Genomic DNA, 15,858 nt, shown 5'->3' on the forward strand with positions numbered 1-15,858 from the left:
ACATGCCAGGCCAGTACAGCACTCTTCTTGCTTTGACTTTTGTGCGCTGCACGCCTTGGTGGGCAAGGTGCAGCTTCTCCAGGATCACACGCCTGAAGCTTTGGGGTATTACGATCTTGTCCCCGATCATAATAATGTCATCGTGGAAACTGATATCGTGTCTCATAGGCCAGTAGCTGTGGAGTGTTTTGTCTAAACTCTTCCTTCTGGGCGGCCATCCGTTGAAGTGTCTTTCGCGCACGGCTTGTAGTACGCTGTCTGCTGCCACTGCTTTTTTCAGGTCACACAATGTTTTCTCGCTCAATGCTGCTGTGGCCTCCAGAGCATACACAACTCTTTCATCATTTGCGTTTTCACTCACGTTTCCGTCGTCACTGGTAGTTGTGGCACGTGACAGTGCATCGGCTATGAACATGTCTCTGCCGGGGGTGTATGTGACGGTGAGATCATATCTCTGTAGTTGCAGCAGCATTCCTTGTAGCCTCGCTGGTGCCTTGCATAGCGGTTTGCGCACTATCGCCTCCAGGGGTTTATGATCAGATTGCACTGTCACTGGTCTTCCATAGACATACTGGTGGAATCGTTTAGCGGCAAACACAATGGCTAGCAACTCTTTTTCTATTTGTGCATACCTTTTTTCTGTGTCTGTGAGTGCTCGTGACGCGTAACACACAGGTTGTCCGTCTTGTAATAGGCATGCGCCCAGCCCATCTTTTGAAGAATCGGCCTGCAGTGTTAGTGGTTTCTTGTGGTCATAAAATCTCAACACTGGAGCTTGTGTGAGCGTCGACTTGAGCGTCTGTAACGCTACTGTGTGATGTGGCTGCCACTGCCACACTGTGTCCTTCTTGAGTAGCTGTCTCAAAGGTGCTGTGAGCGATGCTTCATTTTGGATGTACTGTGCCAAAAACTTCGTCATTCCCAGCAGACGCTGAAGGCTTTGTTTGTCTTCTGGAGTCGGCATGTCGACAATAGCTTTGATCTTTGAAACATCTGCTTTCTGCCCTGCTGCTGTGGTGATATGGCCCATGTATTTCACTGTGTCAACTTTGAACTGAATTTTGTCCTTGTTAAACTTCACGTTAGCTGCTCTTGCTTTCTCCATGACCTTCTGCAGGATTTCATCGTGTTCGTGCTCTGATGTAGCTGCAATTATCATATCATCTGCAATGATAAATACACCAGGAATGTTGCCGAAAGTCTCACAATTCTTTTGTTGAAAGACCTCGCTGGCTGATTTGATCCCGAATGGGAGTCGGAGGAAGCGATATCGGCCCCAAGGTGTATTGAAGGTACAGAGCTTTGATGACGGCTCGTCCAGCTTGATCTGCCAGTATCCATCTTTTTCATCCAATATGGTGAAGATGGATTTTCCTGCTAGCTTGCTGCGAACGTCCTCGTGTGTGGGAATGGAGTAGTGCTGGCGTTTAACTGCTTGGTTCAGATCACAAGGGTCCAAGCACACCCTTAGTGTTCCGTTCTTCTTCTGTGTGGCGACAAGACTGTTGACCCAATCTGTAGGCTCATTGACAGGCATTATGACATCTCTGTTTTGTAAGTCCTGTAGCGTCTTCTTCAGCGCATCCATTATGGAGAGTGGCACGTTCCTGCATGCGTGAATCACAGGTGTTGCATTTGGGTCAATATGTATGTGGTGAAGTCCAGGGAACTCACCTAAGCCTGTGAACACATCAGCGTACATCTCCACAAGTTCTTCCGAGGTAGAAGGTGGTTTAGCTGACTTCGGTACAGAGGATGTCATGGCAAGGGTCTCAACTCGTTGCACCAGATGGAGCTCTTCACAAGCTTGTCCACCTAGGATCGGTTTATCTGCATGGCTTGATACAAGAAAGTCAAACACAGCCTTGTGCTTCTGTGCTTCACACTCAAGAGACACCACACCATCTGCACGTATGCGGGCTCCACCAAAAGCTATGAGTACAGTCTTTGTGGGCTGTAACCGAGGCATATCTGGTAACTCGTCATAAACTGATCTGGGGAGCACATTTGCGTCCGCACCTGTGTCTAGCTTGAAGGTGAGTGGTACGTCTCCGATTGTCACACTTTCATGCCATTTGCCAGTCTTGTGCTTGTCGCTGGATACCATGCCGATGTATAGTGAATCGCCATCAGTTTCAATGTTGTTAATAGTTTTTGTTTTCTTGAAGCGTCTACTCTTCTCTGCGCTAGCTCTGCACACTTTTGAGAAGTGGTTATTTTTCCCACACTTGTGACATGTTGCCCCATAGGCTGGACACTGTCGGAATGCGTGTTTGTTGCCGCATTTGTGACAAACTGTTTGTTTGTCGTTGCTCAGTTTGTTTTTACTGTGTCCTGATTTAATGTATCCTGGCATTTTTCTTAATGCGTCCACTGACGTGTCTTGGGCTGCAGTTATTGACTGCATGGCCTGAATCTGTGACTTGGCCACTTCTGCTGATCTGCATATTTCTATCGTCTTGCGCAGTGTGAGGTCGTTGTCACGAAGCAATCTCTCTTTTAGTCTTGCGTCACTTATGCTGAACACCAATTTATCCCTGATCATGTCGTCCTCATTGATCCCAAATTCACAACTTTTACTTCTCTGACGGAGTTCCGTGACATATCTGTCCACTGTTATATCCGCCGACATTGGGTATGACCAGAACTTGTGGCGTTCAAAAACAACGTTCTTTCGTGGACTACAGTATTCCTTAAACGTTTTCAAAATGTCCGCCATTGTCAGTGCGTCTCCGGTCGGGGTCACTGTGAGCGTGTTGTACACTTCAAGCGCTTCTTCGCCGATAGTGTGGAGAAGAATGGCTATTTTAACCTTTTCATCCTTCTCCAACGCACCCGTAGCAGTCATATACAGTCCGAATCTTTGTTCCCATCTGCGCCAGGTCTCAGATAAATTGCCTGTGAGCAGTAGCGGTGATGGTGGCTTGAATTGCTCCATGCCGTTAGCAATGGCTACTGTTAGCTAATCTACGGCTAGCTTACTCACGTCGCGGTCCCTGTTCACACGGTCTTGCCGACTTCTGACACCATGTTGTAACTTTATGCAGTGTTGCTCCAACTGCCCGTGTAGCGTGGGTTGTGGTCAACAATAACTTTAGACCAAGCACAGAGGACTGAGACGAGGCTATGGTGGAGGTCCAGACTTTTACTCCATAAGCTCAGAACACATACAATAACACAGTACCACCTACTGGTGGGAGGTAGTAATAGCTGCTGCTTATTACAATATACCACAAACACACCCGGCAGAACATTATGTTATTTACACGGGTGCACATAAGTGGTCCGCATGTGCGCATTCGCTGTCAAAATAAAAGACGCGCACTAGAGCTGGGCGATAGAACGATAACGATATGTATCGCGATATAACTTTTACTCGATAGAGAAATTAAGCTATCGCGATAGACCTCGCCGTTCTTGTCCTCTTAAAAAAAAAAAAAAAAAAAAAGGTCAGCCAATCCAAATTAAGTAGCGCAGAGCCGAACCAATCACAGCCGCAGCGTCACGTCGCGTGACTTGTTACGTACAGCACAAGTGCCAAGCTGCACGTGTGTTTGTTTGGGAAGCAGCCAGCGGGTAATGGAGCCAGCGCGTAATGGAGGAAATGAGTGTGCCGACTAGAAAAATCAACCGAGCGTGACCGAAGAGAAAACAGATGATGGTTCCAATGCCGGAGAGATTGTCGAACGGAAGAGCCATAGAAGTTCCGTAGTGTGAAGGTATTTCGGCTATTTCAAGTCTGACAAAAAACAGAGTAGCGTTCACTGTAAATTGTGCCGAAAGCAAGTCTGGAAATACAGTAAACTGGTGCATGCGTCACACTGTGCGCCACGTTATTGTTTCGGTGAAATGAATTTCTACAATACTATTACTGTTAATTCTACTCTCTGCAGTGTTTAAATGCTTACATATACACACAGTTACTGTCCGTCCACACATACGACTCGGTTCTGCTTCTATGCCCCAGCTTGGTTTACTTTTTCCCACCGAGGCTTCTAGACTTCTGATTGGCCAACATTTCTGCACGGTTAGGAATCTAGCGCCACCTGCTGCTTTGGCATGTTCATAGCAGCGTTTTCTTTCATTTCTCCCTTTATGTGTGGACGGGATTATTTTTAAAACGAAAACGGAAAATCTCCGTTTTCAAAAATACCCGTGTACGTGTGGACGTAGCCTCAGTCTCTGACTGGAAGCGCTAATTTGTCATTCGGCTTTTGTCAGACTAAAGTAACTGAGAATTTCCTTTTAGTTCTCAGTTTATTTGATATTGACAAAAGTTAGTCAGTTTTGTCTGTTCTTCTGTAAAACAAACTAAGATTTATTTTTAGAATTAATATTTTGTTTCTAAGTGGAATTGACAATTTAGTCTGTTTCGTTTGTTCTATTTTGAAACTTAAACGCTTTAGCGGCTGCCTTTTGTGTAGTTTGCAATATTTGCCTTTATCTATCTGAAAAAGTCTCATGTTCCTTAAGTACATCTACCCTGTTGAACTTATTATGGGAAATAAATATTTAAATCAAAACAAGCTGCTGATTATTTCACATTTTACTTGTGAGCAACGGCACATTTAAATCTTACAAATATAGTTATTTGGCTTATATCGTGATAGATATCGTTATCGCCTGAAATGAAAAAAACATATCGTGATATGAAAAAATCTCATATCGCCCAGCTCTAACGCGCACCAGATAAGAAGTTGCAACGCGCGTTTGCGTCCATATAAAAAGCACTGTTTTTGTCCTCTAGAGTGGGATTTTCACGGCACATTCTGCACCACATCTCTGTGCGTTCATCATTTGTTTGAAGCCAGCTCACCTCCTGCAACTACTTTTCCGAGAATACGTGCTTCTTTTGTGGTTCGGACTCCTTCTGACATTTCTTTGGAGGTGGAGGAACACCAAAGTAATTGCTTAAAGGAGCTTCTTCGACATCTTTAAGAGTTCTAAACAAATGTCTGTCCTCCTCCAGAAAATCTTATGTATGCAAACACGCGTTGCAACTTCATATCTTGTGCGCGTTTTTGTTTTTTTTTTGACAGCGAATGCGCACCTGCGGACCACTTATGTGCAGCCCTGGTTATTTAGCTCATCATTTCGCAGCCACAGAAATTATTTTGTCCATGAAACCATAAAGCTGCACTTTCTTTTTGTCTTATAGTCTGATTTGTCATAACTTTTCCGTTTTGTGGTAAGCTTTTCTTTGGCTTTCACTTCTTCACCCTGACCTGTCTTATTTGGCTCAGCAGAACTGAAATATATATCCTGCTGCTTTTACACACACACACACACACACATAACAACCTCTCATATGTTTAAGCTTGCTGCGGGAGATTTCACTTGTCATGTTTGCATAGTAAGCTAACGATTGATAAGACGATGTCAGAGGAATTGGTGCGCAAATTATCATCACTCACAGATCAGTGCTGTCGCTCTCTATACACAGTTCCCGCGATTGCAAAGTGAAAGCAAAAAACAAGCGCAAATTCAAACGCGATTTCAATATGTCACATATTGACAGCGGCTCATCGATGCCAATGACATAATTACCCAGCTACATTTCCGAAAGAATGCAAAAGCATTGACATATATTTTTCCTTCCTACAATAGCCCGACGGGCAGGGCAGAGATAGATTTTGGTAGCCCGACTGGAAAAATCGCTAGCCCCGGGACGTCGGGCTAGCGATTTTGCAAGCCCTGTATCTGATTGAGGAATCACTCATCTTTGGAAAAGAGAGTTTATTACAGAGAAATGTCTCTTTCCAAAATAAAAGCTATACTACACGCTTCTTCTGGGCTGTATTCTCAGCAGCATATTGTAGCGGGTCAGGGCTGTTCGGCACCTGGACATTTGCAGGACTTTGTGTGGGGACGACTGACCCCTTAGGTGGGGGCTATGTAGCGGGTCAGGGCTGTTCGGGGTTCTGTTTGTACAGTTATGTTTTGTTTATGTTGCCATAGTGACGGGTGACGCCCTCTCGCTGCAACGGTGTGTCCTTCCGGGGTCAGAGGGCGCCCTGTGTGTTGTTGTTGTTGTTGCTGTGCGGTTGCCGCGCTGAGCAGTTAGCTAGCGGCAGTGTTCTTCTGCAGATGTCAATAAACGGCTGTGCTCCCTGGCTAGCTCACGGGAAGCAAGACCAAACGACACCTACGTCTCCACCTTGTCTGAGCTCGCCGAAATATTAAACATATCAGGTCCCCATAAGGAGAATCATGTGCTAACGGCTGTCTAAATGACTCGGGTAAAGTTTGTAGCATGCATGCTTGTTGTTTTTGTCTGCTTCCACTTGTCTTTGCACTAGGATGATGTCGGCGTAAATGTTCAGTCATATTCGTTGTGTTCCCACTAGTGCTGTCAGCGTTAATCTCGTTGAAATGACGTTAACGCCACAACACGGCAAATCTCCGTTAACGAGCTACCCCTGATCGCCCCGTGCGTGGGGCTAGACGGCCAACACGTTAACAAGCTAACTGCACTAACACACTAGTTCCCACCCATGTAATTGAGCATTGCATGGCACATCCAACATACTGTTTTACTTTAGTCCATGACGCGCTTACCTTCAGGGTCATACGTCACATGAAGACCAAAATAATTCCAAACGCCAGATCAGGGGTCCGTTCTTCATACCTCGCTAAGTAAGTTAGCTGGATTTGATTGTTGACGATTTCGCGTGATCTTGGATCGTTCGGTTCTCCGAAGCTCATCCGGGACTTGCTGTCATAGCAACAGATCCGTAAGCGTAAACCTGCTTAAGAGCAGGCTTACTTTATGTAAACAGGATTAGATCGCGGGAACTCAGGTATGTCCGCTTCATTTATACGAAAGCAACAGCGATATTTTTACACTGTTTTTCCATAAATAAATATTATCAATGTAACTAAAGATAATGCAGTACTTGATTCTGTTATTGATTCCATACAGATACATACAGGTCATTTCCTAAAAAAGGGGAAATGTACTATTAATCATTCTATTTCATGTATTTGATTATTTCAGATGTAATTCATATTTCAGAGTAGTAATAGTAAATTACTTCATGTAATCAAGATGAGAGACCACGGCTATAAAAGCGAAGGTGGATTTGGGAAGTCTGTCGCAGCCATGTCCTGTCCGTATACGCGAGCCACCCATTGCGGAAGGTGCAAGATTTCAGAATTCAGCGTATATTGCGGGATAGACAGGATCCTTTAGCTCAGCGCGACAGTGTGCTCATAGAGAGATATCGATTTTCCCGTGAGGGTATTATTCACTTAACCAACTTGTTGACGAGGGGGTGCAGGACCACCACCTGTCTTTTTTTTCTCTGCCCTTTTCTTGGTTGCTGTTATGAACAAACAAACAGATTATTTCAGGGTCTCTTTTCAAGAGACTAAAAGCAATATAAGTGATAAATATTACCATTCTGTAGAATATTCTTATATTTCACTTTTACTTGTTCCCATGTTCTAGTGGGTACTGTTGTGGCTCTAATGTGAAAGAGGATATGATGTAATATAATATAATAAATTTACCCTACCGCCTACTGGTGTTGGCCAGAGGGGCCGATGGCACGATATGGCAGCCTGGCTTCTGTCAGTCTGCCCCAGGGCAGCTGTGGCTACAACCGTAGCTGCTTCCACCAGTGTGTGAATGTGAGAGTGAATGAATAGTGGCATTGTAAAGCGCTTTGGGTGCCTTGAAAAGCGCTATATAAATCCACTCCATTATTATTATTATTATTAAATTACTTACGAGTTTGATTTGTCAGCAACTTTCTGCCAGCCCTCTCTCCTTGCTTTTGCAGCCTTTGCAGTGTTCCCTTGCGTTTTAATTAAACTCTGAAACTCCTGAAATCCCTCAATCAAGAGTTCTTGCTCTGCTGCCGAAAAATACTGAGCACGCTCCTTCGACATTTTTGCCGACCAATCAAAGGGTTGCCGATCAATGTTTCTACTATCGATGCGTCGCCCCTGTTAAGCCACCCAGTGATCTCACATTACTTCATCCAGCTATACTAATCGTCAACAACAGGTGTGTTCGGAGAACCGGAATAGCGAGCTCAAAGTTGGCGCGATGATTTGATCTTGGATGTGTCATTTGATCTTGGATGTAGTAAGCGAGGTACGAAAAAACGGACCCCTGAATGAGGGTGGGGGAGGTTCAATTTGCCATGTTGCAAGGAGAGCTTAACTTCTGTCTCGCTAGCTTGCCCTGCGCTCTTCCTTCTGACGATGCTGTCTGTGTGGAGCGCTCAGTGGATCTGCGCTCGACAGTGCAGCCTAGGCGGAGTAGTCGAACGCAGATTCACTGAGCGCTCCACACAGACAGCATCGTCAGAAGGAAAGTTGATAAAATAAATTACAAATTTTGTATTGTTCGATACATATGTGTACCGAACCGAAAGCACTGTATCGAACGGTTCAATATCGATATGAGTATCGTTGCACCCCTAATAATAGGACCAGTAATACCCGCAATTCTAGAAATGCTCTCACCCAGTAGTTGTAATTATAATTTTTAAATTCACTTAGAAACTTGGCCTTGGCCATTTCTCTACTTCCAGATGGCTGCTAACCTTTGACCCGTGTCACTGAAATAATAGGTAACTTACAGATGTTTGTCGCAAAAGTGCAGATGTCCTGGCAAAATGCATGAATTTGGTGGTATTATCATTTTAATTCTATTAGTATTATAGTATATTATGAAAAAATAATTATAGCCCATAATGTCAAAGACTTACTTAAAATTAAACTTGATAAAGAAAAGCTGAAATAGTAAAAACTGGTATCACATATAATTGAACCTCACCAGTTTGTGTTCCGTCCCAGTGAGCCATGAAACCGGGACGAGTGACTGAGGTGTCAGATTTGAATCGAACCCACAAACGGTTGCTGTGTGACATCAGAACTGGAGGCCGCTGATTGGCACAGAACTTACCAATCAAGGGAGATGTCTCAAAGCCCCCGTCCCTAGTTGAGACAGTGGAAGTTCAACATGTCAGTGGTCTGAGTAAAAAGTATTACGGATAAAACTGTACAGCAGTTTTCTTCCAAGTAGGCAGAAATTTTTTTCCTCACCTGATCTCCACAAAATCAAAGCTGCAAGAAGGGTGGAGCCCCTCCAACTCAAAATCAGTGAAGTTCAGCATAATCTGCATATTAACATCCACAATTATCTTGAAGATGCAGTCTCTACTGTTGGGGTAATATTGTGGGTAGTTGGGTGAACTGAAAGACCCAGTAGGGGTGGTGAAAGTCTGGCCACAGTCTGTTGAGACAGAAAAGGGGGGAATAATATTTTTTAAAAATTACAATCCGAATATAATATTATTTTTTGCATGAGAAAAAGCAGCGAAGCATGGAAAAATCCCTAAAATGTCGTTTTCTTGATTAAATTCTAAAACTGATATAGTTAATTACATGTTTTCTCTATAACGGTGTTTGTGCAGGCAGACTGCATGACTGGGTGTCTGATTTTATACACTGTGACTGAAAACACCATGTCCATATACAGATGAGAAAAAAGTTATTAGTCCCCCGATGAAATTTATGTCAAGTTTTTGAAGTTCTTGTCAAATTTTTCCCTGTTCTTCTTTAATGCAGCACATCATTTTCATAAATTCTTTCTGTCTGCACACAATAACAGAATTATTTTAGAAAATAAATTACCAGGGTCCAGATTCAAAGTCCACTGAAAAACTGACTTTTATTGAGCCATAGCATAAAGCACTTCTGGGCAATGATGTGGTACAACTCTTTAATGCTTAAAGCTTGTAAAATCACGAGGAGGGGCTGAACTGTCACTTCAAAACATATTTTGCCACAAAACACAAGAAATCAGTTTAGACTTTACACTTACAGAAGTTATTTCACAAACCCTCACAAAGCAGGAAGTAGATGTACAAAGTTATCACAGCATTTCAAGTGTCAAGAACTGGAGGGGGAAGTATCATCTGTAAACTAAAGAACAAGCTTGGCAGAGATAGACAGCAATCAATTTCAAAGACTCCAGAACACCAATGAATGGTTTGGCCAAGTCAGGAATTGTAGTCTCAAATAAAGAAATGAGTAGAACTCTTCACAGGAATGGACTGCAGGGTTGCAGATGAAGAAAAAGTCCAGTTTTAGAGACACCTTGAAGCCAGACTGAAGTATGCTCAGGAAACCTGGAGAAAGATGCTAGAAGTGTGTTCTTAGATTAGATGACAAACAACTAGCTCTTTGAAGGAAGAAGGGAAAGGCGTGCTTCCCAAAGACCCCCCGTCCCACAGTAAAACACAATGATAGGAGTATTATCAGTGTATCTAGGAATCTCTTCAAGGTGGAAGGAATCGAGAAGAAACAAGGATATGTTCAAACTGAGCCTGCATCATCACTTTATCTTGATACATGACAATGGTCCAGAACATACATTGGTATTCATAACGTACCACCTCCAGAAGACCAAAGTGAATAAAAAAAACAAACATCTGTGGGATGAACTGAAGACCCAGGTCAATGGCAGAAGCCTATAAAACTGGAGGCCTTGTGAAAAAAACAAAAATGGACTGGGATTGCTCAAGAGATGTGTGTCAAAAGACTTTAGGCACTTATCCAACAAAAAAGGGTACAATTTGCATTAGGAAGCTAATAATTTTGAACCTGGTAGTTTTTGATTGTGGGGAAAAAAAATTTTTTCATTTGTTTGCAAAACTTTTAATATGTCAATAAAAACTAGGATGTCTGGAAAAGCTGTGTTAAAAATTCTATGCTCTGTTTTGGGAAAGATAACCATGTACCTGTGGTGGCATTGATGGAGATATAGCTAGCAGAGAATCCTTCTGTGTTTAAACTTGAGTCAGACACAAATAGCAGGGTCAGCTGGTTGTCAGTACTCGTGATGGATGGAGGCACTGAGCGACCACAGTACCTGCACATACAAAATGCAACATGTAGACAAATGTATACTTGTACCTTGTACCAGCATGTACAAAACAATCCAAACCTTTACAAACCTAATTGCTTTGTAACTTAAATGTAGTTTGCATCATTCTACAAATCAGAATGAGCAGGATAAAAAAAAGTATTTTAAAGTAACAAGCCTCTTTTAAAGCTGTAAAGTAAAAATACCAAAACAAAACAGCATCGTTATAGTAGCTGGATAATCAACACATCCATAACAATGCATGGAGTGACAAATCATACAAAGCATCCTTTGAAATTAAAGTTCATAACAAATTATTATTATTCTTCTGGAAGAAGACATCCTCATTTTGATTTTTGTGGCATTGTGTTACTGAAAACATGAGGCCTTTACTGAAAAAGAAAGAAATATATATTCATCAAAAATCTTGTTTTACTTTCCTTTTATACAAAGATTTCCTTGAATTCTCCTCCTTCTCTTCTACAAAGGGTAATTTGTTGAGAACAAAATGATTTAAGGGTCGAATTGTCACAGTCCTGGGTTGGTGACCCAGCGGTTTACCTTTTTCTGTGTTTTTGTCATTTTGTATTATTATTTGTGTTTTGGTCCTCTGTGTTAGTCTAGAGTTATTCTACTGGTGGTTCGATTTAGATTTGTTTATTGGATTTCCCCCATGTCTTTGCCCTCTGTGTCTCCCTCTCTGTGTTTGTGCTTATGCGTGTACGTGTGCCTCGTTTCACTCCGTCATGTTTATCTGTTTCCCCAGCCCATCACGTCTGCCCTCTTTCTCTCTCTCCCTCATGTTCCCTCGCTCCCTCTAGTCTGCCACTCCTCCACTCCCACTTCCTGTTTTAATGTGAAAGTCATGTGCCCGTGTTCGGTGTGTCTAGTTAATTTGTGTCAGCTATGTTTCCCTGTGTGTCTCTCTGTGTGTTCAGTTTATCATTTAACAGTATAGTTTTGTATCGTTTTGCTATTGAGCAATAAAGCTGTCCCTTTGAGTTTGAGTCCGCGATTGGGTCCTTTCCTGCCTGACATGCATTTAGAATAACACTAAAGCACAAAAGGTTGAGATTGTTTTGGGAAGTAATTTTCCCACTGACACAAGCCTCTCAGTATTTTATATACATTTTTTTTCTTCATTATACTCAGTCAACCCATACTGGTGAGACTGTCCCACCATGCAACTTTCCCAGACCTTTGTTGCTAAAATGATTTTTCCCCCAAAAAAACTTTTTATTCACATTTTACATAGCATCCCAACTTATGGTACCCCTTTTTGTGACTTTTTATTTGTCTCTATGTAAAACAAAGAATGAATCAGGCTTACTTCTTTAAATTAACTGTGAAGCTAACAATTTAGCTTAGTTGGGATGACTTCCAAGACCAATACCAACTTTTGCGAGTTCTCAAGTTAGTTGAATATGCTTGACAAGATGACCTTTTAACATTTTTAATAATTTTATTCCTCTTCTGTATAAATATGCAACTGTGTGAATCATACAATCATCATAATTATCATTATAAAATCAACATGCACACTTGTGTACAAATGTTGATGCAAAGTGGTTGTTGAGTGCATATATGTGCAGTTGTGTGTGCATGGTGTCCATGTGTACCTTCCAATCTTGTTTCCGGTTTGCACTGTGCCGTTGTCGTAGACCTCCAGATAATCAAAGTTACAATTAGCATGGTACTCTAAGTTGAATGACTCAAATGTCAGCCGAATCAGGTTGCCTGGGCTAACATTGATGTACCAGGTGCAATTGGCGCCATGGGGGTAGCTGCTGGGATGACCAGGGCTTGTAATGGTGCCAGAAGGACTGGTCAAGGTGTCACCACAGCCTGGAATATGAAAAAAAACCAAATTAGAGATCAACAGACTTTTGAGCTTGAGCTTTCAAAGCTTAAAGACAGGTCTGAAACAATTGGAACTTAATGTCATGTAAAAATAAAAAATAAAAGCAGGTTTAAAAAGAGCAGGTGTGCTGCTGTGCCTTCTTTAAAGGTTTAAAGGTTTCTGCTAGCTGTTACTAAATATCAGACTGTATTTACATACATATGCTGGACAAGTCAGTTTATCAGTTATCTTAAATTGGTTAACAGCAGTTTCAAATACACACTCGGTTATAATAAATTCATGAGCTTACATTACAATTAATAAAATCTTATCTTATTTACAGTGAATGAACTTGATTACAAAATTTCCACATTTCTGTCAGTATCTGTGTTTACTCACAGTCAATTCTTGTGGGGTTTTTGAGTGGGGGGTTTTTCAAAAAGGAAAGAAATATCATCCAGACAAACAATATACATTTTTTAAGCAAAAAAACAAACAATACATTTTAAGAAAGATCAATTTAAAAACTGAGAAAAAACTAATCCTACAAAAGCCAAGAGATGAAAACCTGCTTAGCAAATTGCCATCATATCTGGTGATCTGCAAAATATTTGTCACTTATATTTGTCACTTATAAGAGTACTCAATGAGAAACATTGATACTTCTCTCACCCTCTATGGCAGAGTCATAGGCTGCTTCAAAGCCGTGGTTGCTGACAGAAGAGTCAGTGGTGAATTTGATGTACATAGATCGCTGAGTAGACTGAAGCCTGGGGGGAATCTCAGCACCACAAAATGTCCCCAGCAGAGGAGAGCTTGACGTGGCTCCATCCCTGACCTAGAAACAGGACAAAGCATGTGCTCATATAACTGATCCACTGCCACGAGTTCAAGTATGAATAACGCACAAGCACTGTTACATTTATAGGTGAAATATAAAAGCATTACTGCATCAGTGCCACCAGAGAGAACTACTCACATATATCCAAAAAAACAAAACAAAACAAAAACCCACCCACAAAACATAAAATTATTCAAAGCAATTTATGGTACTGAGCTTTACACATGTGATAGCTGTAACCAGATGTGAATTTTTAACATTTAAGTTAAATACAGCTGTTTTGGAACTTAAAACTTGAGAAAGGAAATTAAGGTAAGATGGTGTAATGGAGTAGGCAGTCTCAGCAGACCACAAAGTATTGATGTATGGAGTTAGATGTGGTCACTCACTAATCCTTAACCCATATCTGAAATCATTTAAACAAAAAAAAACCCACCTACACCTGGAGAATGGAGAACGACACCCCACATGGGCCCCCAGAGGAATGGCCCACTCCCAGCTTAGGTCTTCACCCTTCCACTAACTTCCCCAATGTGCTGCCCCTCCACCCGCTTAAACATGTCCCTCACACTAAACCAAGTGAGGTGTGAATTCAGGAGGCAACAGGTCCTGATGTATTGTAAGAACCTGAGGGACAAGCTCCAGTACACAGGTGGACCGTCATCTCACCATGACACAAGAACTGATGTGAAAATCGTCATGCAACACCCACAACAAAAGTGACGCGGTGAGCATAGAAACAGCCTAAGAGGTCATCCCTATTAAGCCTAGATTATATTCCATTCCAGGTATTTAACAGTTAATCATTAATCACATTAATCACACCTTCAAATCCATAAATCAGAATTTGAAGCAGGATTTCCTCATAATTATTGCAATTATTGAAATGTTCATCTGTTCATATTTTTGTTTTGTGAATGAATGAAAATGTTTCTTGTGGTTTCCTCTGGATATGTTTTATTTGATGTAAAATAATATCAGTAATGTTACTCATCTATCACTTTTTATTGTCTGCAACATTTTCATTTCCTTAATGTTTTTATCACAGTGAAATAATATAAATAACCATAATAATAAAAAAGAAGAAGAACAATAGGAAGATAAAGAAGAAGAGGACAAATAATGAGGCTATTATTCTATTTTATTTGAGATTGTTGTGTGTCGTACTCAGAGTACTGTTAAAATATCTAACTGTGAGAACTAATATAAAATTAATTTACCTCAACATAATCATATCGACAGGAGCCGCCCTCAACGTCAAATGACAGGAAGTCAAGGGTGACCACATAACCCTCTGGCTGGTTAATCACCCATTCACAGACCTTATTATGGGGATATGCATTGGGGTGGTAGGGAGAGTGAAACTGCCCACTCCCAGATAAAGTACCTCCACAAGCTGGAGAGAGGGAGAGGTAATGTTTAGTCAGTGGCAAGTGGAGTTAACGTTGGAACGTAAATATACATAATTACACACACAAATATTTGATTGAGCAAGTCTGCATAAAATCTATGCTTTAAAAAAAACTTCAAAAAAATGATTTTCATGTCACTGTAAAATATTTTCTGTTAACTAATGGGACAACAAGGAAAGCAAATTAGTATTATCCCTGCAGCTTTAATTCTAACTGCCAACTAAGAGAAATGTAAGTGAATATTCTTAAACAAAAATAGCATAAAATGTCATCAAATATAAAACATATCACACTACAAATCTCACCAACAGTATAGACAGCCCTAAATCCAGCTCGACTGACTGAGCTGTCAGACTTGAAGCGAATCCACAGGACGTTTGAGGATGAGAGAACAGGAGCTGGCGGGGTGTTTCCACAGTACTTCCCTATTAGAGGATCAGTCTCTGTTCTCCCATCACGGACCTGAAAAAAAAGGAGGTGGAACAAGAGGACAGAAGCTGGAATGTTAATCTGATAACAACTCTCTGTCGAGCAATGGTGTTGTGAGAGAGTATTTACCCCACCCTGATTTCTTATCTGTTGTGTATTTTTCACATTTACATGTTTCAGCAAGAAGTGCAGTCAAGCTTTTGCAGTAACTGGCAATTGCACAGTGCAAACTGCTGAATCCAGCTTCCACTTTGGATTCAGGAGACAGACACTATCTCTACTTTTAAGATTAGGCTTCAAACTTTCCTTTTTGCTAAAGCATGTAGTTAGGGCTGGACCAGGTGACCCTGAATCCCCCCTTGGTTATGATGCAATAGGTGAAGACTGCCGGGGGCTTCCCATGACACACATCACTCACTATGTGTTAATAGACCTCTCTGCAGTGAATCATAGT

At 41.6% G+C, this 15,858-nt stretch overlaps 1 protein-coding gene across 1 annotated transcript in view; it reads right to left on the reverse strand.

Moving 5' to 3' along the window:
- Positions 1-15,858, reverse strand: part of cubn (cubilin (intrinsic factor-cobalamin receptor)) — a 78,845-nt gene that overhangs the window by 46,064 nt on the left and 16,923 nt on the right. The window contains exons 18-24 of the mRNA XM_014412716.3: positions 15,281-15,437; positions 14,784-14,959; positions 13,395-13,560; positions 12,502-12,727; positions 10,758-10,888; positions 9,058-9,247; positions 8,789-8,949 (exon numbers count right to left, since the gene is read on the reverse strand). Coding sequence (XP_014268202.3) covers positions 8,789-8,949; positions 9,058-9,247; positions 10,758-10,888; positions 12,502-12,727; positions 13,395-13,560; positions 14,784-14,959; positions 15,281-15,437 — 1,207 coding nt within the window. The remainder of the gene's footprint in view (positions 1-8,788; positions 8,950-9,057; positions 9,248-10,757; positions 10,889-12,501; positions 12,728-13,394; positions 13,561-14,783; positions 14,960-15,280; positions 15,438-15,858) is intronic.

This window comes from Maylandia zebra, linkage group LG9, assembly GCF_041146795.1.
Source record: "Maylandia zebra isolate NMK-2024a linkage group LG9, Mzebra_GT3a, whole genome shotgun sequence".
NCBI classification, from domain to species: Eukaryota; Metazoa; Chordata; class Actinopteri; order Cichliformes; family Cichlidae; genus Maylandia; species Maylandia zebra.